Source organism: Sipha flava, unplaced genomic scaffold (genome assembly GCF_003268045.1).
Source record: "Sipha flava isolate LNK unplaced genomic scaffold, YSA_version1 259_pilon_pilon, whole genome shotgun sequence".
NCBI classification, from domain to species: domain Eukaryota; kingdom Metazoa; phylum Arthropoda; class Insecta; order Hemiptera; family Aphididae; genus Sipha; species Sipha flava.
The window spans coordinates 35,633-61,945 of NW_020272920.1; the positions used below are offsets into that span (position 1 = coordinate 35,633).

Consider the following 26,313-nt stretch of genomic DNA (forward strand, 5'->3'; position numbering starts at 1 on the left):
CGCATTGGCATACAACCAATCTGGTTCGACGTGTACGGCTGATATCTAGTGGAATACCTGCACTGTTGGTCAAGAAAAATGAAAAATGGAAGGAAAAAAAATGAGAGCGAGAGGACGGAAAAATTGTCTTTTTCACGGACGGCTGTATTGTAGTACAGGTCCGCGGCTGCAGTCGAACGACGTATTATTATCATTATTGTTATCATAATTATTATTATTACTACAATGTTTACGCGGCACCCGTCGTACGGGGAGGGGATGGGGGAACTTGGACGAGTGAGTTTTTATACGAAACGAAGGGAAAAGCGCGCGCTTAGTACACAGTTGCATAACGTCTTGGAAATGACGAGCAACTACTCGCCGATGCGTCTGCTGCGATCGTTGTCGTCGTCGGCACCTCGGACGCGTTCCGTCGGCCACTTCGCGGTTTCGTGTTCGCTGCTGCTGCTGCTGCTGCTGCTCCGCGTCCCGTCCACCGAATCCTTCAGCATTTCCTGGTAACTATTTATTATTATTTTTATACATATTTCGTTCTTTATTCTAAATCGCACGCGCTTTCGTCCTTTCTCGCGAGGAGTAATGGTCAGAAAACAGCCGCACGGAGTCGTCAATCCGGGTTGAACCCGTACGATACGATCGGGACCGAAAACTTCGCTGGATCACGTCGTACCGTCGTCGTGGTATTTTTCGCGCAACGTTTTCACCGCGTGGAATTCGTTCGAAATCGCGTGAACTCGTTTTCTTATTATTTTTTTTTTTTAATATCTCGCCACGAATCCCATATAATCAGGGGTGCATTTACACGTTTCCCGCTCGCAGGCCTGTGAAAAATTGCCGCCTTAAAATAACTTAAACTTTGGATATGGCTATAATTTGTTCACTATAAAATATACAACAATTAAGAAACACATTTTATTTAAATAATAAAACATAATTTTTTGTGAGTTAAACAATTTTTATTAATAATTAATAACTACATACAATAAATAAAATAAATTTTTCAAATTTGGATAATTATTAACTATATCGGTTTACGTCGACATCTGGTAGTAGTACAAGTGTCATTAAATTTTCAAAATTAAATTCTCTTAACACCTTTAACTCTATTGATAACAATGCCAAACTTTTTAATTTTTCATCAGTTTGAGTCGATCATAGTCGAATAAAATATTAGTAAAATGATTAATTATACTACGTAGATTAATAAAATTAGTCATCCAGTACTACTAAGTCGGTAGGAATTAGTCACTTCTGCCCATAACTAGTAGGCATTATAGTATTGCTACTATTATAAGAAGTAGAAGAATCTTTATTTTTAAAAAAATCCATCAATTTCTGTTCGATTTAAAACATTTTGCAAATTATCACTTTTTAGCTTAACATTGTTTTTATATTGTTCATCGCTCAACCATTTTTTATTCATTTTCACAAGAAAAAAAAATAAGAGTAAAAATAATAAATAAATAACAAAAAGTTAGTAGAGAAAAAAATCAATGGAAAACGATTTACGTACGAAATATTTATACAGACGGCAACGTGAACAGTAACTGAATTCAGAACAGTTGTTTATTGCTAGATATTTTAATTATTAAAATCATCGATAACGATTTCTTTCATAAAAGTTTTCAAATCTTATATATATAGTTGGCGATAAGAAATTATAAAAATATTTATCTTGTTAACTGTTGGTGAGGTAAGCTATTGTCTACTATTTTTTAGTATAAGATTATACAGTGGCGCCAAACCAAATTTTGAATGGACTGGTCAATGGTCAGCCAATTTACAACTTATAACCAACCCCACCAAAAAACATACTATAAAGGATTGAGAGTTCAATCCCTTCCAAAATGTTTAACCTATTTTAGTATTTATGATATAATTTATGTACTTAAACGTTTTAAATAGTAATTACTAAACGGGCAGTATTATGATGTATAGTCAGTTGAATTAATCATTTATTACTTGTATACTAGTCCATCACGGCACCACTCATTTTCCTAAGAATATGATCTTGTCATAACCAGACTTGAATCCCGAGTTCAACGCTACTGGGAGTATAAATAATGTATTTTACAGTATCAGAAAACCTATGAACGTAAATAAATATAATATGTAATAGCGTAAAACGTTCAACCATAGAAAATTTTCCGCCCCTCAGAATTGTCCGCTGTAGGCACGTTAATACGCCACTGTATATAATATAATCCTCGCGTTGCGTATTTCGATGCGTAAGGTTCAGCAACGGTCTTGTGCACCGACCGTCCGAACAGAATGAGTACAATAGAAGTTGTTATTTTTTCTTCTCCCCGCGAACAACGGTTTTCAAACGAATGTTGAAACGAATTTCATTGCACATCGCTGTGTTGACTTTTAGTTTAGCGCACGGCCGTGCCCTAGTCCTACGGTGTTATAAAACGAGTGGGCGCGGATTTTTCAGCCTCCAAAATCGCTCAGTAATTGATTTCACTGGCGTTGTTATATCAATTTTAGACCACCGCATAATCACTCGTTGTTAACGTAGTTTATCATGAACTTAACGAAAAAAAGAACCTTCATCGGGTACGTATAAGACAACGAAAACACTATCGTACCGATTTGAAATTCGTCCAAAACGGTCACCGGAACGCGTACGACGTGGAATACGGTTTCGAAGGAAATGTGTGGTGCTGACTAGGAGATTCGACTGGTGTTCAAGTCCGATGGCGAACAATTTTAATTTTACACACCGATGGTTACAATTTTCTATGCAATTGTACGCGTTACACGGGACCGCGCGAAGTATTTAGTCTCGTGACGATTTTTCGCGGTACGACTATTTTCGTACGAATACGAACGACAGTATGCGGACATAATAATGGAACGCTCGAGAACAATACGGTTTTATAATGAAACTTTGCCGTTGAAATCATCTGTACGTCGCGTATCCAATATGACATCGATCGATCGTCCGGGACCTACGACGTGTTTTCAAAGGCCCACTCGAAATGTGCTTCGCGTGATCCGAATACCGCCGGTATTTTCGATTAAAACGGTCGGAAACAATGTCTTATCTGTTGTTACGGTTATTGCTTGCATTTAAATTTATAAATATTTGACGTACACAAATATTCGTCCGCAACTATTTCGAGTTTGTAAAACATTTACAAGCGCGTTGTTACGTTTTAAACGTATCTACGTTCGCTGAAAACTCCTTTTACGATATGAACTACTCGTAGACTACGGTTCGCATAAATATAACATGAAAATAACGCACATTAATTCGATTTCTGATAGGTAGTTATTGTTGATTCGCAAAGTAAAATTTATACGATACAGATAATAATTAAAAATCTTAAATCACTCGTAAGTTGATGTTGCGGTAAGAAAAAAATATGTAAGCACAAAACCATAATGGACGCGCCTACATTACATCGGAACGATACGTTATTTAATGTTCGTTAAATGTACGAACACCCTTGAAAAACGCGATTTCATCAAGGAATACAAAGCAATCGATTTGTTTAATTTATCGCGATATCCCGATACGATACATTTCCTAACAAGATCAACGTAAATAAATCAACGTTTTTTTGATTAGAATAATTGTAATTATTACAGGCTGTACGTTCGTCAAAGCGAAGCAGCTACTATAACTTCATTTCTACGTTAAAACATCTAAGCGCAACCATAGGTTCAATGTTAAAAGAATTAAAGGTGCTCGACAGCAAATATTTAATCGTCCACGAATTATCTTTAAAGGTTCTACCGCATTCATATAGATCTAAACATTTATAATATACCGTCTATTATCCAATACCTTTTACTATTTCGTTTTATATAATATAATTATGTAAAATAATTAATTAATTAATTAATTATAATATAATATACGCGTATTATACGCGTGCATTACATGTATACCATATGTATACGGCGTAACACGAGATAAAATTAAACTATGTGTTAGACAACTAGGTCTGCATTAGTTCCGTCGTGCAGCGTTGCTCACGAGCCGTACAGCATTCGCAGTTATTTATTTTACCACTTATTACACTCATGTACACATTCTCGATATACATTTATACTCGTCGCCAGTTAATTATTCTTCTTCTTTCAGTCTTCAATCCTTAGATTGGTTTGCTGCAGTTCTCCATGCGTCCCTATTATTACTCAATTCCTTTAGTTCCTTATAACTATTAACTATTCAGTTGATTATTACTGTAACGCAAAAGTTTTATTCGCACAAACGTTTAGATAATTTCTGATTGTTCTTTATAAGAATTACCATTACGCGTTGTTGCGGTATTAAATGAATCGTAAATCGATAAAAATCCATTTTTTGTGGTTTGTTTCGTGAAATCGAAATGAATTTGATACTCGTACATCGCAACGCGTACAAAATATATTCTGTTTCATTACCCAATTCTGCAATTATAATTACTACAAAGATGTCACTAAATCGTTTTCCACGATTACTCTGTCGATTACAACAAGATACGTAAGTACATGTATCAATATACTATTTGCATGTACGTTGATCGTTCGAAGCTGAGATCTTCGACATTGTGACGGATGAAGGATGGTTTCCTATTTCGTCATAGGTCTCGGTAGTCGCCCACGCGATGAGTGAAAACAAAAACCGACGCATCATATCATTGTATACGGTTTTAACGATAAACGGATGATACTAGCATTAAACGCACATATTTGTCCATGCGCGCATAAAAGCTTACATATTACACTAACATTCTTGGCAATACACGATTGACCAGCGACACTTTCAGTGTCAAAATAAATGAGAAAATCCACGATCCACCGTTGCTTAGTTCTACCGCGGTTCACGTGAACGTTTCCCGGTGTCAAACGTGTACAAGTATGGAAAACATCGTGTCATGCGAAAAAGGTAGATGTAGCTTTAAATGAAACATGTCACCTACTAACTGGATGTTTGATAATCCACGCCCATACCTTTGGTACAAGTTCTAGCTGGCATAACAGCCCCCGATATTAGAAGAAGTGTGGCCAGTGATGTTCAAAAAACAGCCCAAGCAAATGATGAAAGACACTTAATTCATGGACACCAACCAGCCCCGAGCAGACTGAAATCGAGGAAAAACTTTTTGAAATCAACTACGGAGATAGCTTTGAACCAAACCAACAATTTTAAAATAAGGCCAATGGAATAACTTCCACCCGGCTATCGCAACGAATGGAACACCTGGAAAACACTCTATAGATTGAGAATAGGTGCTGCCCGAACAAAGAAAAATCTGCGATTGTGGAAGTGAACGAACATGTATCTAAACCCTGTGCCGTGTGCACCTGAAGATCTGGCGAATGCAAAAGACGCGACTACACAAGTAGCTAATCGATGGAGTAAAAAGGGATTGCAACAAAACAAAACCACGCGTATATTTTATAGCCTGGACACGATAAGGAGAAGAAGAAGAAGTGGATCGGTGTGCACCGGTGTTTTTTTCGTTCGAAACCGTACGGATTTTCGGGAACAAGATCGGAGCGCGTAACTTAGATTAACGAGGACGCTAAGAATAACGAATCCCGCGCCCCACGCCTACGGACGTTCAACGGGTCGGGCCGTGTGTCGTGTCCGTCAGAAAACACCGGGTCCAGAGCCAGGGAGCCGTTGGAATCGAAAACACGTTATTTTTTGGCTCGATTCGAATAATAATAATAATAATAATAATAACAACAACAACAACAGCTACAACGGTTATTATGTACACTTGTCAAACGACATTGCGCGCCAAGGCGAGTGTAACATTACGAATCGTACCGGGCGTGATGATTAACGCGCGACGTACTAATATCGTCGGAGGATCGGTTAAAATTGAATTGGGTCATTTTAATGGGCTGCGCACGTCCTGCGTACACGCCGGACCATCGTATCGCGCAAAGGACGGCGGTGGTGGTGCGTGTAAAAGCGCGTGAAACGCCAAATAAATCGACGACGCGGTTTATATATTTATACACATTTTACCGTAAAAAAAAAAAGGGACAAACGTTGTCGGGACGCGCGTCATTATTATAATAATAATATAATGTGTACGTTTCGCAGTTCCGTCGTTTATCACGATAAATATGTTATCGTAATATATTTCGGTATACGCTGCGGCGCGCTTTCTCCGTCCGGGTTACGCGCCGTAAAAGTTTATTTTTTTTCGTTTTTCGACGCAGTTCCACCCGCCCCCCCACACAGTACAACGTCACGAGTTTCAGCGTATTCAGACGGGTACCGTTATTCATTCTTTTATTTTTGGAAAACCTGCAATCAATGAACGTGGTCTATTATTATTAAAACGAGCGGGCACGCGGACAACGCGTGTTCAATAACGACGGGAACGTGTAAAAATCAGTTAGCGACACATTACCGAACGATTAGGCCCGATTCGACTTTTGAGTTCAAGTCGATCGCGATCCATCGACGCCGCATATGCTATTCGGTCTGCGTGAAGGATTGCATACGAACGGTGTGTCGGAACCAGAAGTGGATGTCGGCGGCTTGTACGTTGTACACCTGTACGTTGCAATATTGTTAACCTAACCCGTTTTCCGCCAAACCGTGCGAATGCGAACGTTTTTGACCGCTGTCCCCTCGAAAAACGCAACCCTACACGTCTCACCCCTGCGCGTGCGCCGGAAACACGTGCGTCGGTTGAACCGCGCTCGCTCCGCTCTGACCTCGAGTCAAGTTCACCAACACAATGGGTGGGCGCGCGCGAGTGCGTGAGAGTCAGATTAATTCGCGCGATGCGCCTAATTCGAGCTAATTACCTTACGCGTAAAAGAAGATATTACACTTTCACTCGCCGGTGTAAAATTATTCTCGTGTTCTTCCGCACGATTTACGTACATTGTATAGTACCTATCCGTAGTGTTTTCACGACGACGTTGATGTTAAACGTAAGACGTGGTTATGAAAAAAAAAAAAAAACAATACAATACACGCGTACTTAAAAATTAAAGACGAAAACGTTGTATGCATTTTTAATAATATGCATATGTGACGTTAAGTGCTAAAGGTTTTCGCGTTAACGATGGGCGGCTTGAATAATAATTGGTTTTTGGTGCGCTTGATGAACTCAGTTGTGTCAGCAGTAATTTTATGGTTGCTTTAAAGATTCAGCCCACGGCGTACAAGTTATTACAACAATTAGCAGTTTATAAACGTGTTCGAAATATTAATATTGTAAATGTATTGTACAAATAGTTGTAATTTAATTTTCACCCGACGAAGCGTTTCATTGACCAAAGATCGTACAACATCCAAGACGACAGCGGATTATCCCGATTTAATTTCGAATTAATTTTTCATCATTTTTTCGACTCGTATAGTAGCACTGAATGAGTGCCACAGAGTCAACAGCCGACTGGTGGGAACGAGGGAGACGAAGAATTATTAATTGACACTCCTTCTGATGATACGAAATTTACTATAAATTACAATTTTTTTCAATTGGAATCCGTTTTGAGTTTACTGAACAAATTCAATCGTAATGCAAAAAACGATACATTGAAGTTACGATAGTACTCGTAAATTTATTACTATTTTTTACCATTCCGTAGATGTTACATGATTTTTTTCGATGCAATATTACACTTACAAAAAGCGGAACGATGATTTCGCGCATGCATTATTGTAGCTGATGAATTTAATTGGACGTTATCGCGCTAAGACTGAAACAACTCCGTGCAGATGTGATACGACGAAAAAAATAATATTTAAAAAATAATAATAATATGTTATAATTGTTTGAACGAAAATAAAAAACAACATTTTAACTATACGGATGATTTAAGTATATTTAAAGTTTACAAAACACACGAACCATAATAAATAGATCTTTACTAGACCAAAATTTACAATATAGCCGATGGCGCACTAACGACACGACGGGGGAAGGAGGCCTTGTCGAACGGTGTGTCGACCGATGCAATGCCAGAATTACTCCGACTATTGCACCATAAGGCAGGTGAACCGATCGATGCAATGCCGGAATAACTCTGACTATTGCAACATTGACCGATCCACTGGCCGCCCGACAAGGAGTGTGGAGACCGTCTTTTCCTAATCGCGCAAGTCTGCCCGGGTGGGTCTTACTACGAGTTCGGAAAGACGGTAAATGACAAAAATGGTCGTGTTGTTAGGCCTTTTATACTTAGTTCATCAGCGATTACACCGGGTCGGTCTCGTATTTTGTAACGGAAAATACGAAACCCCTCCAGTGCAATCGCCGATGAACGCACAAATAAATATGATAATAATAATTAATATGCAAAAACGATGATAATGAGGGCTAAAGAAAAATCACGATAATAATAACAATAATAATTATGTGCGCGCGGCCTTATCGCGTACAGCGCAAACAATAATACAGGTATAACATAATGATAATGTAATGATTATTATCATGCTGGTTTATTGTCTATGTCTATGCCTACCAATGAGTTATCTAATGGAATTCTACGATATAGTTGACTATGCCATCTATGCACTAGATATTTTAATGTTCGTAGATTAAAAGTCTCCGATTAATACTTGTAGCCCTGTCGCGGAACTTCAAAGGCTCGTTCATCTTGTAAAACATATATTTATCATAAGAGCAGCACAATAATGTATATTACTCAAAATGTAACATATTGTAGTTCAATGAATACACCTACTTATTTGATCACAGCGTTGAACAATGATAGTCGGAACAACTAACGAAAATATGACATGCACACACGCATACACACAAGAACGTTGAGTTTGTTAAGTTTTTAAGTTACCCGTGCTAAGATGGCAGTACTTTAACTGATTTTTTACACGTCATAATTGACCGTTGACGCCGTGAGATGACTCCGGGGGTGGTTTGATCCGGGGGTAAACCCTAACCGAGAGTTTTTCTAAAGAACTTTACTGTTTCGTAGGCTTGGCCATAACTCAACATAATTAACAACAATCATGCGTCGGTCTATTTACCATTTTCCCCTACTGAAATGTAAATATTCAATAAAATCAACAACTCAATTTACAAAAATAGTATTCTAACAAAACATAAACATACAATTATAGAGTAACATAGTAAAAATGAAATTTGATTCGGATTAAGAAATGTTTTCCTAATCCATTATTGGATGAATCCCCCCTCACCGTCGTACAATATTGTACTCGATGTTTGACGAGCGTTAGGAGCCGTAACAATGGTCTCAAATCTGCACACAGTATCTATTAAATTCTTCAAAATGTTTGGACGATTAGAAAAGTTAAATTCCAATATTAATTTATCATATTCGAGTATAACGCCCCGTTGCTTAGATTCGGCGATCCGTGGGACTACTTACAATTTTCTGTCTCAAAAATAATTATTTGCGGGAACAACTATCGTTTGCTCATGTTATGGTTCTCGAATTATTATCAAAGAACATCACTTTATTATTACTTTTGTCGATCTCGACATCTCACTTATTCCCAATTTCATTTTTTTTTCTATATATACATTATTATATATTTCTATATATCTATATATCTCGTTCTACGTATAATCAAATTATTATTGCATTTTGATGAACGTCAGTAATTGATCGTTTCAGAAAGTTAATGATTATAGTAATAATCACTAGGAAATAATAATAATAATTATTTAATACACACTTATTTTTTTTACAATAAGTGTATAAGTACGAGTAAGTGTGCAATAACAATATGATATTATTGGTATGAATTTAATAGCGATTTATTGAAGCAATCAGTGACTTAACTTCAGAATAATAATAATATAGAACGTAGATCCTTATACCATATAAGACCATTAACAAATATCCATGTACAATTATGCACTAAAAAGTGATTATAAGTATTCAAACAAAGAAAATTACTGCATTCAGGCAATAAATTATCTAGTGTTTACCATGAATTATGAAATATGTTGACGATACACGTTCTGATACATTTTTGTTTACATATTCAGAAATTCACAGAATAATATATTCATCTTATTGGAATACCACGTTATAAAAGGTCAACTTCATCATTAGAATATGTATTATTCTTAAGTTAAAATTATATTTTAATAAATCGGTATGAGTACCTTAGTTACATACGTTTAATATAATTAATTAAGATTCGTTAAAAAATAAAATTAATAGTATTTTTTTTTTTTTTACTTCTAGACAATACGTTTTTCCAGGAGGCACCTTCATTGTTTTTAAATCCACTTGACTATAGCGATTAGTTCTTAAAGTTACGTGTATTCTTATTGACTTTCCATTGCCATTGAAATTCCTAGTAGTAAAAATTATCGAACTGTTTGCATTATTTTCTTCTTGTTTAATTATCAAAAATGTTATTGTATTAAATGATCTAAAAGAATATAATCAATAGGGATATAAAGAATGAAAATATTATACATAGGAAATATGACGAAACACTTGGCAGAATCCAAATTATGCATAGTAAAATTAACATATTAGCAACATTTATTAAATTATTGTAATAAATGTATTTAAAAAAAAAAAAAAAACTAACCAATAATTATTAATATATTCAGTTTTAGTAACTAAAACTCATAATTATGTACTAAAAATTAAACTGTTAATACCATGGATTGAAATTAATTTTTTCTAACTAGTTTCCTTATTACTTTTATAATTTTTTCGTAAGTTCGTGAATAATTTAAAAAAATTATTGTTTAATCAGTTCTAGTACGATATTATTCTATTATTTTAATTAACAATAGGAAATCTAGAGAATCTTGTTAAAACGTTACAAGTCCACACCCATGATTTCGTACAAATTGGTACTTATGCGTTTTACCTAGGAAATTACCAATAAAAGCGTTAGTACTATACATATTATAAACATTGTTACTCGAATAGTTTTCTTAGTAAAATATAAATATCACGGCATTGTAAATTAACGGCTTATGGGTATATGGGCGCATTTAATACATACGCGCCCCGAGACAAAATAATTTTTCCACCCTTCTCCCTTGCAAAAAAAATATATATATATATATATATATTTAAATACATTCAAAGTTAAGAAATAAAAAAATTAATTTTATGAAACAAATTATAAATCAGTTGTTTTGCGATATTGTATTAGATAATTTTATAATAATACATATCCTAACGTTAACCTAATTTTTTTTTTTCAGTAAATATTCCTTTCTTAAAAATATATATATAAATATTAAATTTAGAAAACGGAATTTATACATAATATATGCACAATAATTAACAATACATGATTTTTTATTAGATTAAATATATTATATTTATTATTAATTATATATTATAAAATAATCGATAGCTTATAATTTTTTTCTTGACTTTTAAGAAGAAAAATGTTCAATAATATCATTAAAATTAATAGTTTTCGTTAAATCAGCTTCAATGTTGAGGGTTGTTAATTAATTAAGATGATTTACTCTCGTTGTTAATCTTAAATAAGTTTTGACCCTGTAGAAAATGATTTTTCCATTGAACAATTACTTGAAGGTGTACATATATAGTAGCATCCTTAGAGCAATATCAATATAAGGATATATGTACTTCAACTAAACTATTCACTTTTATAAATGCTAATATACATTGAACACTTTTATGTACAATTTTACTCCTTTTGTAAACTTCTTAAATGTGCCCTAAAGTGAATACCACGTTCTGTGTACCCAAGTCTTTATTATAAAAACATTGAACGAAAATATAATATTGAATAATAAATGTAATATACCTATTTTGCTATTTTACCATTGCCTAGGTGACTAGGTATAGTATAATTTTTTTAATTTCTTATTAAATGTTCAACAATATTTTTTTAAAATACTAAACAATACCGAAAAAGGTGTGAAAATTAAAAAAAAAATCATAAACACATCAATAATAAAAGTTAGAATATTTTGCCGTTCCAAAAATTTGCCGCCCGGGGCATTTGCCCTTTCGCCCCCTCCTTAAATGCGCCACTGTATATGGGTATTCACGATTATTGTTAATTGCAATTACTACTCATAATATTCACATACATCTTGCGAAACCCCCAAGTTCCTCTGAACACACTTTGAGAGTCACTGGTTTAGCGGACGAATTTTTTCCGATTATTTTTACATATATAGGGGTGGGGGATTTGCTCGCAGGTTATTCGGCGATAGCGGGTACAGAGGATTGTTCTACCCCAAGTACATCGATACTGGCGACTACTATGCACCAGTGGCCGAAGGAAGTTCGCATTACAATGACGTATTAGACGATTTCCGCGTGTATTGGAACGTGCCCACGTTCCAATGTCACAAATACGGGTACAACTTCACGGAAGTGGCCGAGTGGGGCATACAGCAGAACGCGGACGATGATTTCCGCGGTGACAAGATTAATCTGCTCTACGACCCCGGCTTGTTCCCGGCCCTGATGCAGGGCGGTGGTTCTGAGCGGAGCGACTACGTGGTCCGGAACGGGGGCGTTCCCCACGAGGGTAACCTCACCAAGCATTTGGACATATTCAGCAGGGACGTAGTCACCAAGCTGGTGCCGGACCCTAAATTCTCGGGTAAGTTGTATGTTAGTCGTCGCCGAGTCTATGTATGGCGAGTCCGACGAAAGAGCGAAGGACTGAGACGCGAACGAGACCACGCCAATTTGTCAGAAAATTGAGGGACAGACTCTCTCGTTAGACTCACACTAACACAATCTATCGCTAGAAATCGATATCGGCTCCCTGTAAACCATCGATCTGTAGCACGTACAATCTATCCAGGTTGCGCCATGATGCCATAGCGCGAGGATCTGTAGTGGATGTTAGTCGTATCGACGAGCCGGGGGTAGAGGGACGTGGGATTTTGACCGAGTTTCTGTTTGAATTATAGTTTTCAATCCAGCAACAGGTCACGGTGAAGAGAAAATGATTGTAGAAAACTAAATAGCACCTCTTCATAGTGGATATTTTGTAATCATTGTCAACGTTTTAAAATTCCCTATCAAGTGTATCCATGGATATGACCAAACGGATAATGTTGTCTGTCCACAAACAAAATACATTTGTTACAAAATTTCGTAAATACAATACAAATATCATTAGTTCGATTTGTTTTCAGTTTTATTTTTTATTTTTCGTGTTTTTATGGCGCAGTCTGTAGTCATGCCTGTCACCGACAGCAATATTTATTTTTCAATACAAATATGAATTGCCTTCGCCTGACACTCTGAAAAATAAAATGTATCAATATAAAATGTATTGGTTCGAATATAAAACTCAGGACAATTACTATACATTGTTATCTGAATAGCATACATATTTTTTTAAGTTCATAAATTTTAGGAATTTCCTAAAGTTCTAACTGGATTTGATTGAAAAATCTAGAAATATGAAAGAAAAGAAAAAAAAATGTCCTCGATTAAAACAGGTACTTAGATACAGTGGAGTATCATACATGTGTGCGATGTGTGAAAATGCCACGAGTCCTCGGCTTGGGGTAGGGGGCATTATTGCATAACATTCCACAAAAAAAAATTAAAAAAATTGTTTACAATTTCAAATGGTTCTCATTTTCTTTTTCTGATATTAGTATATCATATTTATAAAATATATAGGATATTGTATTCCTGTGATGTACTGTACTTCTGTGACGGCGACTAAAGGTCTATTCACACATATCAGTCACGAGACGGTTCAGTTCCGGGAAGTCAGATTAGTCTCAGTCATGGAAAATAACGTTTCGCTAAATTTATATTGCGTCATCTACACTCATCAGTTTTCTATCCGAATACGATCCGTCAGTATTCGTTCAGTCACAGATCTGAGAACTTTTGAATTCTCGTCAACGATATTTTCTATTTTGACGGACGAGAATTGTAGGCGAAATGGATGACGAACAACTCATCGCAGTCCCTATTTTTAGTGAACCCCGACACAAAGTGTGTAGTCCGAAACTGCAAGTGTGCACTACGGGATTCGAGAAGTGTGTACCTACTAAATACTAATAAACAAGACTATTACGAAGGTGTTTTTCAGGAAGTCAGTATAAGCAAGATAGCTGATGAGGACTTAAATATATCTATTACATTTTAAGTTATATGGCCCACATAAAAAATAAATAATTTGTAAACAGTTTTCAGATTTATACCAGACAAAAGTATATTTTCAGTTTAAAAAATAATATCAGATTGTTCTTAAGTTTAACTAATTATAATGTGCAATTCGATTAAAAAAAAGAACTATTACTAAAAATTATAATCATATGGAAGGAGGTAGAGAGGAGCTTGTATCATATTGTATATTAAAAAATGTGTAGTACGAATTTTTATGAGAAATAGGGACTGACTCATCGAATGTGTTCGACACTATGAAGTGCTGTACGATCTTTCAAATCCAAAATATATGGACATGTACAGTGTCAAGAACTCTTTTTTGCCATGCCTCATGCACCCACTTTCGTTTCTTCGGTTTCCTCGTCCAAAATGATTGTGTTAATACATAATACTTTGTCAGTGAAATTTGCCATATTCAAAATGTAATTTTAATATTATTAAATTAAATAAATAAAAAATATGAAAAAACATATTTAATACGTTATGTGTAAACACGTATTTGGTACAACAGAATCAACTGACCCGATTTCTCGGAACTGACCGGTCTCGGCGACTGATATGTGTGAATAGACCTTAAATGTTATTTATAGCAATCTGTTTCCCGTGGTTTTTTGTTATCGCCTTGTCCAGTGGCGTAATTGTGTGTGTGTGGGGGTGGGCAAGGGAGGAGCAAGTGCCCCCTCTGACAATTTTTTGAGAAATAGGTATAATTTTGCCTCTCCAGATAATCTAACAGTACAAATAGCACCTTTTATTAATGAACTCCTATGGGTATTATTTAAGAATATTGGTACCTAGTACCTACTACCTACAATTTATGTTTATCTAAACCATAAAATGAGTTAACAGACTTATGTAAAATCAAACAATTAGATATAATGTATAAAATACATACAATAAAAATATAAAAATATGTTTTAATTAGTGAGGAGAGGGGTGTCAGAGTTTTGGTAATAATAAATATATTATATTGTCCCTCCCCTAGATTTTTTCTCAGTTACGCCACTGGCCTTGTCGCTGATAGCCCGTCGTATTGTAGTCATTTTCTTCAGATGTGTAGGTATATCAATATGTACACATATAATATGGACGTCTATGACATATATTTACACGATTAAATATTATCACTACGCAAACGTATTACTTGGATGTAGTGATGAGAATTATCGTTCATGATCATGTGTAAAAATGTATTCCGGAAAGGATTTTTTCAAAAGCTGGCTACACCATTTCCGAAAGACGTAATAGATTATCAACAAAAAAAAAACGGAAATGTAAATATTTTTAAATAGTAATTATTAAATACTATTGCCATACGAAATAAATAAATGAATAAAATATTATTTTTTAATTTTTTATTTTTTAGATTGATTAATTCCGTGTACAGTGTAAAAGATTAGATTTTTTTGAAAAATTATATTTTAATTTAAAATTTATATTATCATATTATTAATACATATATTATGTTATTTTATTTGTATGACGTAATTTCATCTTATTTTTTATGTAATTGAAATTTTAATAAAAATGGAAAGTACCTTATGGATTTGTATAAGATTTTATAGTTTTAGAATAAAAATTCTTACTTTAAATTTGAATTTATATATTTATACCTATATTATTTAGAATAAAAAAATTAAGGTGGGCCTTTTTTTTTAGTTTTGTACACAGGCCTATCTTTGGGATAAACCACCACTACTTAGGTAAATATACCATAAACAACTTAAAAATCAGACGACTGGTGGCCAATCCTGGGTACAATATGTAACTAAAAAATTTACTCGAAAATTTCTGAAAATAATAGTAAAAAAAAAATCATATGTGTTTTTATAAATTAAAAAGCAAATTTAGTTTTAAAATATTCATCGTAAACAAAATTCAAATATTTATTGGATTCATATGTAACGATTGTTTCTAAACGTTTATGTTCAGGGTTAGCTGTTATTGATTTTGAACACTGGCGTCCTATGTTTGAAGAAAACTTTGGTTCATTATATGCGTACCAAGAGTATTCTATGGAAATCGAAAAATACAACCATCCGGATTGGGGAAAAAAAGACCTCCGAAAAGAGGTAAATATCATAACCCGTTATGCAAACTGTTATCCGACATCACCGTAGTGACGAATTTCCAACAAGAACCATTAAACGTGTAATTGTAAGTCCAATCTCGTTTGATTTCATAAAATATTATTCATCTGATGTCGAAACAGTGAAGATACCGGTCAGTTTATACGGCAGAAAAATATACTATTCGATATCGTTTACGCAAACAATCTGTAATATTCTGTATACTTAATTTTCAAACAGCAAAAAGAATATAGGCGTGTTAAGATTATCTAGACACGATAACAACCAGAACTCCCCCACAAAACATCAGAGGATGAGGTCCACATCAAAATTAGTACGTTAAAGTATCAGCAACATTTTATTTAGAATCCACGACTATAAACCACTCTGTATCATATACGAGTATGTGTATGAAAATGTTCGATATTGAATAGTTAAAATCCAATTAAGTTCATCACTTCAATAGTTCTCACGAAGCACACAAGATTGAAAAAAACAGCTTTAAATGATATACATGTGGAAAATGTAGAATGCTTAAATGTCAACGAAATTAATACAGTTAACATTCTAATTATGTATAAGAACGCGCGGTACATACGATTTTGTGTTCTAATCAATTTTCGATATCGTTAAATTTTGAAACGCTCATAACATTTATTACTTATGTAGGCTTCGAGGAAGTTTGAAAAAGCTGCTACTCAGTTCCTGAAGCGGACACTACATATTGCAAAATCATTAAGGCCGTACGCGTATTGGGGATATTACGGATACCCGTTTTGTTTCAATTACACACCGAAGAACGATCAAGCGAAATGTTCGCCGAACGTGATAAAAAACAACGAAAAGTAAGTGTTCTGCCATTTTAAATTTAATAGTAACAGGTTAAACGTATCGGCCGTGATGAGTACCGAACAAATTTTGTGATTGGGTGGTCGAATGTCATTGCCTGTGACAGCGGTTTCCAAACTTTTTTTTTCCGCAGTGCCTTTTTTTGGACTCCATTTAGCCAAGGTGCCCTGCTGTGAATAACAGCAAATATAGAACAAAAAAAATATTCATTGGTAACCAATTTTATTTATTTTATTAAAATTTAACTTAATTATAAATTAATGAATTTCTAAACTTAAAAAATAAATAAATAAAAATTATTGTTATTATTATTATAATTATTACATAAAAATTGTATAAGTTTAAAATGATAATGTCCGAATGTACAATAGAAAATATTTCATTATTTGCTATAAAGTTTTTATGAAAAAAATAAGGAAAAAAAATTCTATACATTTTAAACTATTTGTTATGAACATTAGACCTCGGTGTACAGTTTGGGAGCTGGTGGCCTATGAAATCCACGTTCATGAATTTGCGAGCAATTAATTCGTGAGCACTAATTAATAATAAGCGATCAATGCAATGTAAAATAATACAATTTGACGTTCAACGCACATCGCGTTCATGGTCAAGAATTATATTTAGCAATCAGTGCTACTATTTTCTATGAGTATAACTATTATTATAAATATTTTAAAAAAATATATTTACTATAGCTTCAACATCAGGGTCAAAATTGGACTTGATTTATAATTTTTGTCAAGTTAATGTAACTGTAATATCATTGGTTTATGTTTTAATTAATGATATATTATCGCTGGTCGAGTCGGTTTCGGTAAAGTTAAGACTTATCTTTTTCCTTCTATATATTACATTTCAAACCATCATTATAACCGCCCACAGCTCGTCATATTAGTCATAATAATACATAGCCGATTCGATAAATTAGCGTAGAAAGTTTGCGGGAAAATTATTAAACCGTTATGATTTATGATTATTAAAAATTTAATTGACCTATTCAATTATAGTTATTTCAATGGGTTTTAATAACGTACACATTTAGAAATATTTTTAAATGCTATTATTATAATTTAAAATACAATATGCGTACTCCATAATCAATATTTTACAAGTTAGAATACAACGTTGAGTTAAAATTATCGAAGCGAAATAATTTCTTCGATTAACGAAACATAGTCACTACTATTCGAGAATATTAGATAGGTACACATCAAGATTAAATGTTTAAAAACAAATATTATTTACGTACTTTATTGTACTACAATTCGTTTGCATTATTCCATACATCACAAACTTATAAGGTATTGCTCACATAATTAAGTAACGGTTTGAAACATGCATGCTTGAAGGGTAATAGTTTAATAACATTGCGTTAGGTCTAAATGAAAACTTACTAAAATAATGGAGAACAATTATTTACTTCAGTTTTTTTTTTTAGGTCCAAATGGCTTTTCGAAGAGAGTACAGCTATTTATCCGTCTTTATATTTTAAATATGAAAATATGAATTCGGAAAAGAGAGCTAAGTTTATGCAAGGCAGAATGACGGAAGCCGGACGTGTGGCGAAAATGAGTGATTCGAGAAAATTTATTTACCCATACACATGGCTTAAATACTACGACACGAAACAATTTGTTGAAAAGGTAATAACTAATTACGGAAAAAATATACTCACAACCAAAAAGATAAATACATATAAGTACACAATACGATTCGTTCGGATAAAAACTTATGCTAAATGGATAGTGATTATTATTAATAGGTGTAGCTCATAGGATTTCTAAAGATAACATTTTAAATTTGAATTAAAATGGGCCAAAGTACCCATAATTGAATCGGTCATTTCGAAAAGACCATTGTTCCACACATTTTAAAAACTAGTTTTATGTGATAGATGTGTTTAACTATAGTTAATTTAGTTTATTACTATAGTAATACTTCATATTTCCTGCGAGACCACTATATCATAGTTGGTTTTTTATAAGAGAATTAAATAAAATCAACCCTTTTTCAATTTTTATCTAAATTTAATTTTGATCTCTAAAAACAGTTTTTTACGTTTCCCGACAATTTTCATTTTATGGAGATATGGCATTTTCGAAATAACCGATTCAATCGAAGATGAATACAATGCGAGACACGTGTGGTGTACTACTACTACTAATTTTGCTCAAACCGCATTATATCAAGTTCTATAATATGCAGTGGACATTTTGCTAGTAAATACACGAAAAACTCCTTTCGACTAACATAATTATACATAAATCACGTTTACGCACAGAAAAAAGATGGATGCATCATGCACGTGTAGATCTACACGATATTCGAATATCTATGCATGTGTTGTCTAGTAAGACCACTTGAGTGATCCAGTAGTGATCTGTTAATACAATACATAACATGCTAAACTACTGCCGGATCTCAAAATAATAATCACGTATACAAATATTAATTTGCAGTAGGTACTGTTTATGTTTATTTTTTAAACGGTTGGAAAATACGCTTTTCTTTCTAAATCAAATCGATCGCGTCGTTTACAATTTAAAAAGATAATCTATCGGGATATTCTACGACGAAAATGGTCCGCAGAACACCGTCGATATGAAAATCGAACATCACTGTTAATATTCAATCCTCAACCGACCGAATTTAGATCCGATTGCCATAACTATTATTAGAGTATGTTATTATTCGATTCGCACAAGCGTAACAATTTGGATTTCGGTTTGTCTTCGTCGCGATTACACACCTACTACCGCGGCCCGTGCATATTTCTACCGTTAATTTCTTTTCGCGTTGAATTCGTAGGTATAGTACCGTCTACCGGTAGTCAAACGGTGGTGCGCGGATAAATACGTCGTTTCCGTGCGACGACATAATATTCTATCAGCTCCCAATTGAGTATCGACAATCATTCATACTGACCATGTCCACGAGTGCACCGCCGGCAATGTAAATACGGTCAACAATTGTACTGTCTGTGTTGCTGATCGTGCGATGTACAAGTAATGCTATTGTTTTTCACTTACTTACACGGGTCACGACCCGTGACGTCGAGCACACATGACACACACGCGCGGTAATGATTATGGTAACGTTGTGATGTTACGGAAACCACGACTTGCTACACGATGCGGCGAAAGTCGACGACGAGAAATCTGTATGATCGCCGTACACGACCGCAGCTTGTACGTTTTGAAAAAATAGCGACAAATAGAGTTCGAATGTTAATCGTTAACGTTTTATTCAAACACTCGATCGTTTGCCCTAAAATGTATACCTAATATTACTACATAACTTCGTAGTAATGTAGATGACACGCACCGATAAAACGCACCGAACCTTGTGTTTGCGTCTTTTGTCCCGTGTAACTCGTTAATAAACTCCATTGCATACGATCAACGATGGTCGATGAAAATTGATAACAAAATGAAAACCATCTGTACGGTATTTATAATTTATAAATATGCTGCTACTGGATATAAAAATAATCGATACATACATTCGTATTCTTAAAAATGTCAAATATGCCATTATACGCGAAATAGGTTTGGTCATATGCGGTCTGTGCTTCATGAATCGGATTTACATCATGTTCGGGTGTAAATCTGACCGCGTTGAAAAAATATGCAAAGTCGCAAACATCCGAGCTCTGGCGATAAACATCCACGTCTCCCCGAAACGCGTTCGCCACGCACGGATTGTCAACGTACATTGAAATGCAACGATATCGTCCGAGCACGGTCGGGAACGGAGAACGTAATAGATTTTGCGAATATTTAGCGTTTGAAATTTTATCGCGTGTACACAATATATATCAGAGCATATTTTAACACACAAAGTACTAGTGCCCCTCAGTGGTAATCGAATGCTACCCAGTGGTGGGCGATCGTGGCACCAACCAACACATTCTCGTAACGACCGTAATGACAGGAATTCAATTTCCCTGTATGTTTCTCTGGTAGACAATTTTATCAAAGTGCCGCCCAGTGAAAATAACTTAAAATATGTTCTGATATACACACCTATATTATAACATTCAAGTCTATCACTAAAACGTTTTTATATCTGAAACCGTGTACGTAATTAGGAATACACTTTCCCCGAGGCGCCTCTACGTAGCACCTTGCACGATGTTGTACCACTGAAAACCGTGTTGTTGATTTTGTATTCCGTTTCCAGGACGATCTGATGAATTCGTTTTTGATACCGAAGAAAAACGACGCGTCCGGCGTGATCATCTGGGGAGCGTCGAACGACGTGAACAGTGAAAGGAAATGTAAAGCGATGCACAACTATTTGACCGGCGTGCTCGGGCCCACGCTCAAGTCGTTTTACAAGAACAACCGGAAAGTGGTGAGAAAACGAAAAGCGAAAATCGACAGCATATTCGATTACTTCATCTGATGTCGACCGCGTACAATGATATTATAAGCTCGTGTTTTAATGGCGTTACATTAACCGTTGCGAGTTACCTATATGTGTAAATGATAATACTATTATTATTGTTATTATTATTATTATTATTATTATTATTATTATTATTAATTCCACTGTGACTGTTGTGTACATATAAATATTACTACTAACTTATTATAAATATAAATGAACTACATATGTTAATAAATGTCCGTGTTAATCATTGTTATTGTATTATGTAAATATGTTAAGTGGTAAATCGCACAATCACTGCTACTTGGCCAAAATCCATATGTCTATCGTAGTACGACCAAAGATAATTTCACCGTTGAAGATGATTTTAGAAGTATTGTTTATTTATTATACGGGTATTGCTATTTTTACGTACGCTAAATCTACCTCTGAGGAGAAATCTAACGATAAAGTATCTGAATACTCCGTTAATCATTGATTAATACGTTTTTAAACACTTAAATCAATTATTGAGTTTGAAATACCATCTGAATATAATTGTTACCTGTTAAATTTAAATTTAAATACTGGTTCAACTGGTCGTACGTCGACCACGTTCTAAAAAAACCATTAAATTAAATAAAAAAACATTAAATCGAATTTAAAGAAACGTGTACGTATATAAATAGTTATACTGACGGATTGTACTACAAAACGGATATGTATTCAATTAGCCTTTCTAGAAATCGAAATAAACGAATTACGATCCACAGTTAAATGTTTAGTTTTTGATTATGTGTATATTTCCGAACGCGTAATTAAAATGTTCGTACCAAGTGAATCACAATGCAACGGTGATATTCTTACAGTACTAGTTTAATCTGTGCAACTGTTAATATTTTAAAATTAAATTAAATTATGAATCGTTATTAACACATTCTTTAAACATTATTGCTTGTAGTCCAATACTATTATGTTACGCGATTAGCACGTGAACGTTTAGAAACCATGGGAAACGTTCGTCTTATGTACGGAAACGAGAGAAAATCAGTTCGTCCGACTAAAACTATGCATTCTAATAATTATAATCCGCTCGTACAAAATAAAACCTATTCATGTTTTCCTTTGTTTTTACTTAACTGCTCATGTTTTTATCGTAACTACGCGTTATCGTGTTCAGGTTCACGAGAAACATCACCGTCGTGTCGCTTCTTGTTATGTATCATATACCTATACACGGTATAAAAGCAATGAGGTATTTAGGATTTTGTCAAGGGGGTGGGTTATTTATTGGTCAATATTTCATAAACGTAAAGAGGGCTTCGTTTCCTTAGTCTCATCCATAACCACATATCTCAAGAATGTAACGATTAATATTATTATTGAATATACGAATTAATTAAACTCATTTTTCCAAACATATAATAGCGACTAATAAAGCGTTATAATATAATGTAACATTAATATGTGGCATAAGAAATGTGTATGAACTTTTTTATATTATAAAACACATTCTATATTTTTACATTTTAATTTTACATTTATTGCAATACAAATTCTAACTTCCTCTTTTCTTAGACATAGCTCATATGATGACCTCGTCTGATGAAACTTGAATGTTTCGATGACATGACAATAAATTCAACTCATTTCGTCGATTCTAATAACAAAATTTACATATCTATAATTATAGTGTAATTCAATAAAGATAAATATTAAAGTATGATAAAATATTTACTTCTATCATACTATTCCTAAGATTCCTTTTCGATGAAAAAAATTATCGTTTCGGAGTTGCAGTGGACATAGACTATCTTTAGAAACACGTGATTATTGGTGAATAAAATTCAACTAAATTTTTAAACTTTTCATTTTTTGATTTTTTTGATTTTTAACAATAATGGATCTTGTTGAAAAATACAATTTTATTTTTATTCTCCAAAAGTTGCAATTTGCATCTTCAAATATTCTTTCATGGTTAATAAATCGTTCAGTCAATTGTGTTGTATAAAAATCAATGTATGGTAAAAAAACATTATTACACAATAGTAATGTTCAACAGAACAATTTTGAACATTTGAATTCGCCCTATGGATTTATTTTGAAGTTTTATTTTTAATTAAATTCCTACTTTATCCGTAACCAACCCATTTATTCGAAAATCATTTTTAAACTATTTTTTATTTCAACATAATTTAATTTATAATGTATCTCTAAATTTAATTGTATAATTTTCTCTCATAGTCCTCAAATGCATCACTATATTTTTAAAAACTTCATAGTACCTGTTATAGATAGGAAAAAAAGGTCAAAGGAGGATATATATTCTATCCATCTCCCCCCTCTCCATAAATACGTAACTGTGTAAAAGTAAAAGTGCTCTGGTAAGAAAATTTCAACCCTCCTACAAGAGATTAGTATTCACTCGAATAACATCTTGAGTTTGAATTGTAATTAAAATCAAATGTATAATATATATTTATTTATATATATTTGTATATGTGTTATATATTATGGTCCATCGGTGCTGTCACCTCTTCGAAACGAGTATTTCGATTCACGGGGTGGTGCTCTGTTGCAAATCATATAACCGTACCGTAATATTACTCGTATTAACATGTCTCTTTTTGGCCATACAGTATAGAAATATGGCACACACGTGTACACTTCAAATAAAATGCTTATGGTGCAGTTCATTCTACCAGATGACTGTATGCACGTGTATTCCGAAAACTTCATAATATTTTACATGGTAACAGGCACTTAGTCGTGGGATCATCATTTTATACATTTTCGACGATTAAAAAACATAAAACCAACCTGCAAAAATCGTTGACTGTTCAAAAATCAAACGAAATCGTCTTAAAATAATCAATACCTCTGACTCTGCTTATATGTATAGTACTGTTACATCGTTTGGAATTCTCAAGAGAAAATGCCCAAAGTCAGGTGTGGACCTTGGCATTTTCGTCTTAGCGAGTAACAATCATTTAGCTCAAAATAACATATTTTTCTTACATATAATTGATACACCAATATTTTTATACATTTATGGTAAAGAGCAGTTCAAAAAATTATTGACACTTAATCCTCGAAATGCCTCCTTCGGATTTATTTGGAAATGTAATTTTCTTTCTACGTGTCTTAATAGTTATATTTATTTAGTAATGTTATCAATTTTTCTAAAATATTTAAAAGAGCCGTTTAAATAATTTAAACATAAATATTGGAATGTACCACTGGATAGAAAAACATGGTTCTAATTCCAATTTTAAAATACCGATTAATAATTAAAACATAAGTCAATACGAAACTATAAGGTCATCAGTAAAATATGATTTCACATTTAAAGACTATAAATTTATATTAATTGTATTTTAAATTGTTGAACATAAAAATTCCGATCGAAATTATGTTACTCAATGATCTTATAAACATTGAACGCACGAAATTCGTTTTATAAACATGTATAGAAATAATTTAAAAATGAAAACGTAACACGCGTAATAAATTTCGTCGACTGTCAGCTGATCGTTAACTAAACGAATTTTTTTTTTTTGTTTTCTGTTCTACGAAAATATTTCGGAGTACATATGTGTTTTCTATTTTGTGTATACGATAATTTCGTGTTGCTTCCGTTTGCAATTTCAGACAGTATCGAATTGAGTTATTATACGTTCGTGAAATGCGTCATTCCTTATTGTTTATCATCGTCAGGCGTGGACGACGGCTAGACATAATATTATTATCGAATACGTCCGGGTGTATGTTTTTAGAAATCCGTGAAAATAATCTAATAGGTGTGTGCAAATTCTAAATCAATTCCCTGACATTAGCAACTTTCTGCTGAGCGAGTGGTCTGTCTATATGAATAAAAAAAATAAATAAATAAATAAATAGATAAAAAAAGTGAAAAAAAAAACATACAAAACGTTATGGTAAATAAAATCGCGTCAACCTGCCTACTAGGTGCGGAGTTGTCTGTGTCACGGCGAACTGTGACGATGAACTACTTTTTAACAGGTGGTCGAAACACATCCCTACCGTGATATTATTTGACCATCAATGATCAAAATATTATCATGTATTAAGTAGGGAATCTACTACCTAATACCAACCGTCTACTAAGTACCAGTTTTTCAAAATTTCGTAGATCCAGTAATCACCTTTCGATTTTAGATGGTACCACATTAAGTAGGTACGTATTTGGCGCCATTGACCACTAAAACCCGTCGACCGTAAAACGTACACGTGCGTAGTCCTACATTCCGTGATCATTGATCACCGATCAACATCTACGGAGGGATGATCGTGATATTCGCGCGAACGGTACGAAAAACCGAAGGGTTACGATCGCACACTCGCTTTTAGGCGCGGGGATACAAGGGTTATGGAGGTTGATGCCCTTAGACGTTAGGTAGAACTATATCGAACGTAGGTACTTGAAATATTTAAAAATACGTAAGACAAATGGTAAGACAAAGCCCTCATCCATCTTTTTTTCATTTCTAGATCAGCGTCTGCTCGCTTTGCGAACCGTTAACCTTGCGCGCGTTATATTATCGTTGAACGTAAACATAAATATTTATATTTATTTACGTTTCAAAACGTTCGCCTAGCGATCAATGGTGCGCCCGAAAGGGTTGGATCCGATGATCGAACGTCTCTTTCGTTTGTGCGATGATAGTACGATATTTTAACAGTGCTTGAATTGAGGGGGGACGCAGTGGGACGGAGTACCCCAATTAATTTTCAGAAATGTTTGCACCTCCTTACTAATATTACGTTATAATTATAACGCTTAACAAGTCTTGGGGACGCTATTTTTCTTTTTAGTAAACAGAGTCTCCCTTCTTTAATTTTACCAAGTCGAGCACTGTATTTTATTCATGTTCGACTGCGACGGCGCTCGCCGTCCTGGACCCGTGTGGCTGCCAACTGTATTGCATTTCAATAC

At 34.1% G+C, this 26,313-nt stretch overlaps 1 protein-coding gene across 2 annotated transcripts; it reads left to right on the top strand.

Annotated features, from left to right (window-relative positions):
- Positions 1-304: 304 nt before the first annotated feature.
- LOC112684957 (hyaluronidase-like) lies at positions 305-21,629 on the top strand. Of its 2 annotated transcripts, none has more exons than XM_025556700.1 (6): positions 305-497; positions 12,096-12,526; positions 15,997-16,136; positions 16,803-16,978; positions 18,424-18,628; positions 21,168-21,629. In XM_025556700.1, exons 1-6 carry the CDS (start codon positions 343-345, stop codon positions 21,390-21,392), a joined length of 1,332 nt encoding a protein of 443 aa, XP_025412485.1. In that variant the 5' UTR covers positions 305-342; the 3' UTR covers positions 21,393-21,629. The 2 variants fall into 2 exon arrangements, with proteins under 2 accessions (XP_025412485.1, XP_025412486.1); XM_025556701.1 differs by having other exon boundaries at positions 12,117-12,526.
- Positions 21,630-26,313: the final 4,684 nt, after the last annotated feature.

Excerpts from the sequence above, each read along its gene's own strand:
- LOC112684957 (XM_025556700.1), top strand. The coding sequence starts at position 343 with ATGACGAGCAACTACTCGCCGATGCGTCTGCTGCGATCGTTGTCGTCG. Across the intron at positions 12,527-15,996 it reads GCCGGACCCTAAATTCTCGG|GGTTAGCTGTTATTGATTTT; the intron begins GTAAGTTGTATG and ends GTTTATGTTCAG. Across the intron at positions 16,979-18,423 it reads GTGATAAAAAACAACGAAAA|GTCCAAATGGCTTTTCGAAG; the intron begins GTAAGTGTTCTG and ends TTTTTTTTTTAG.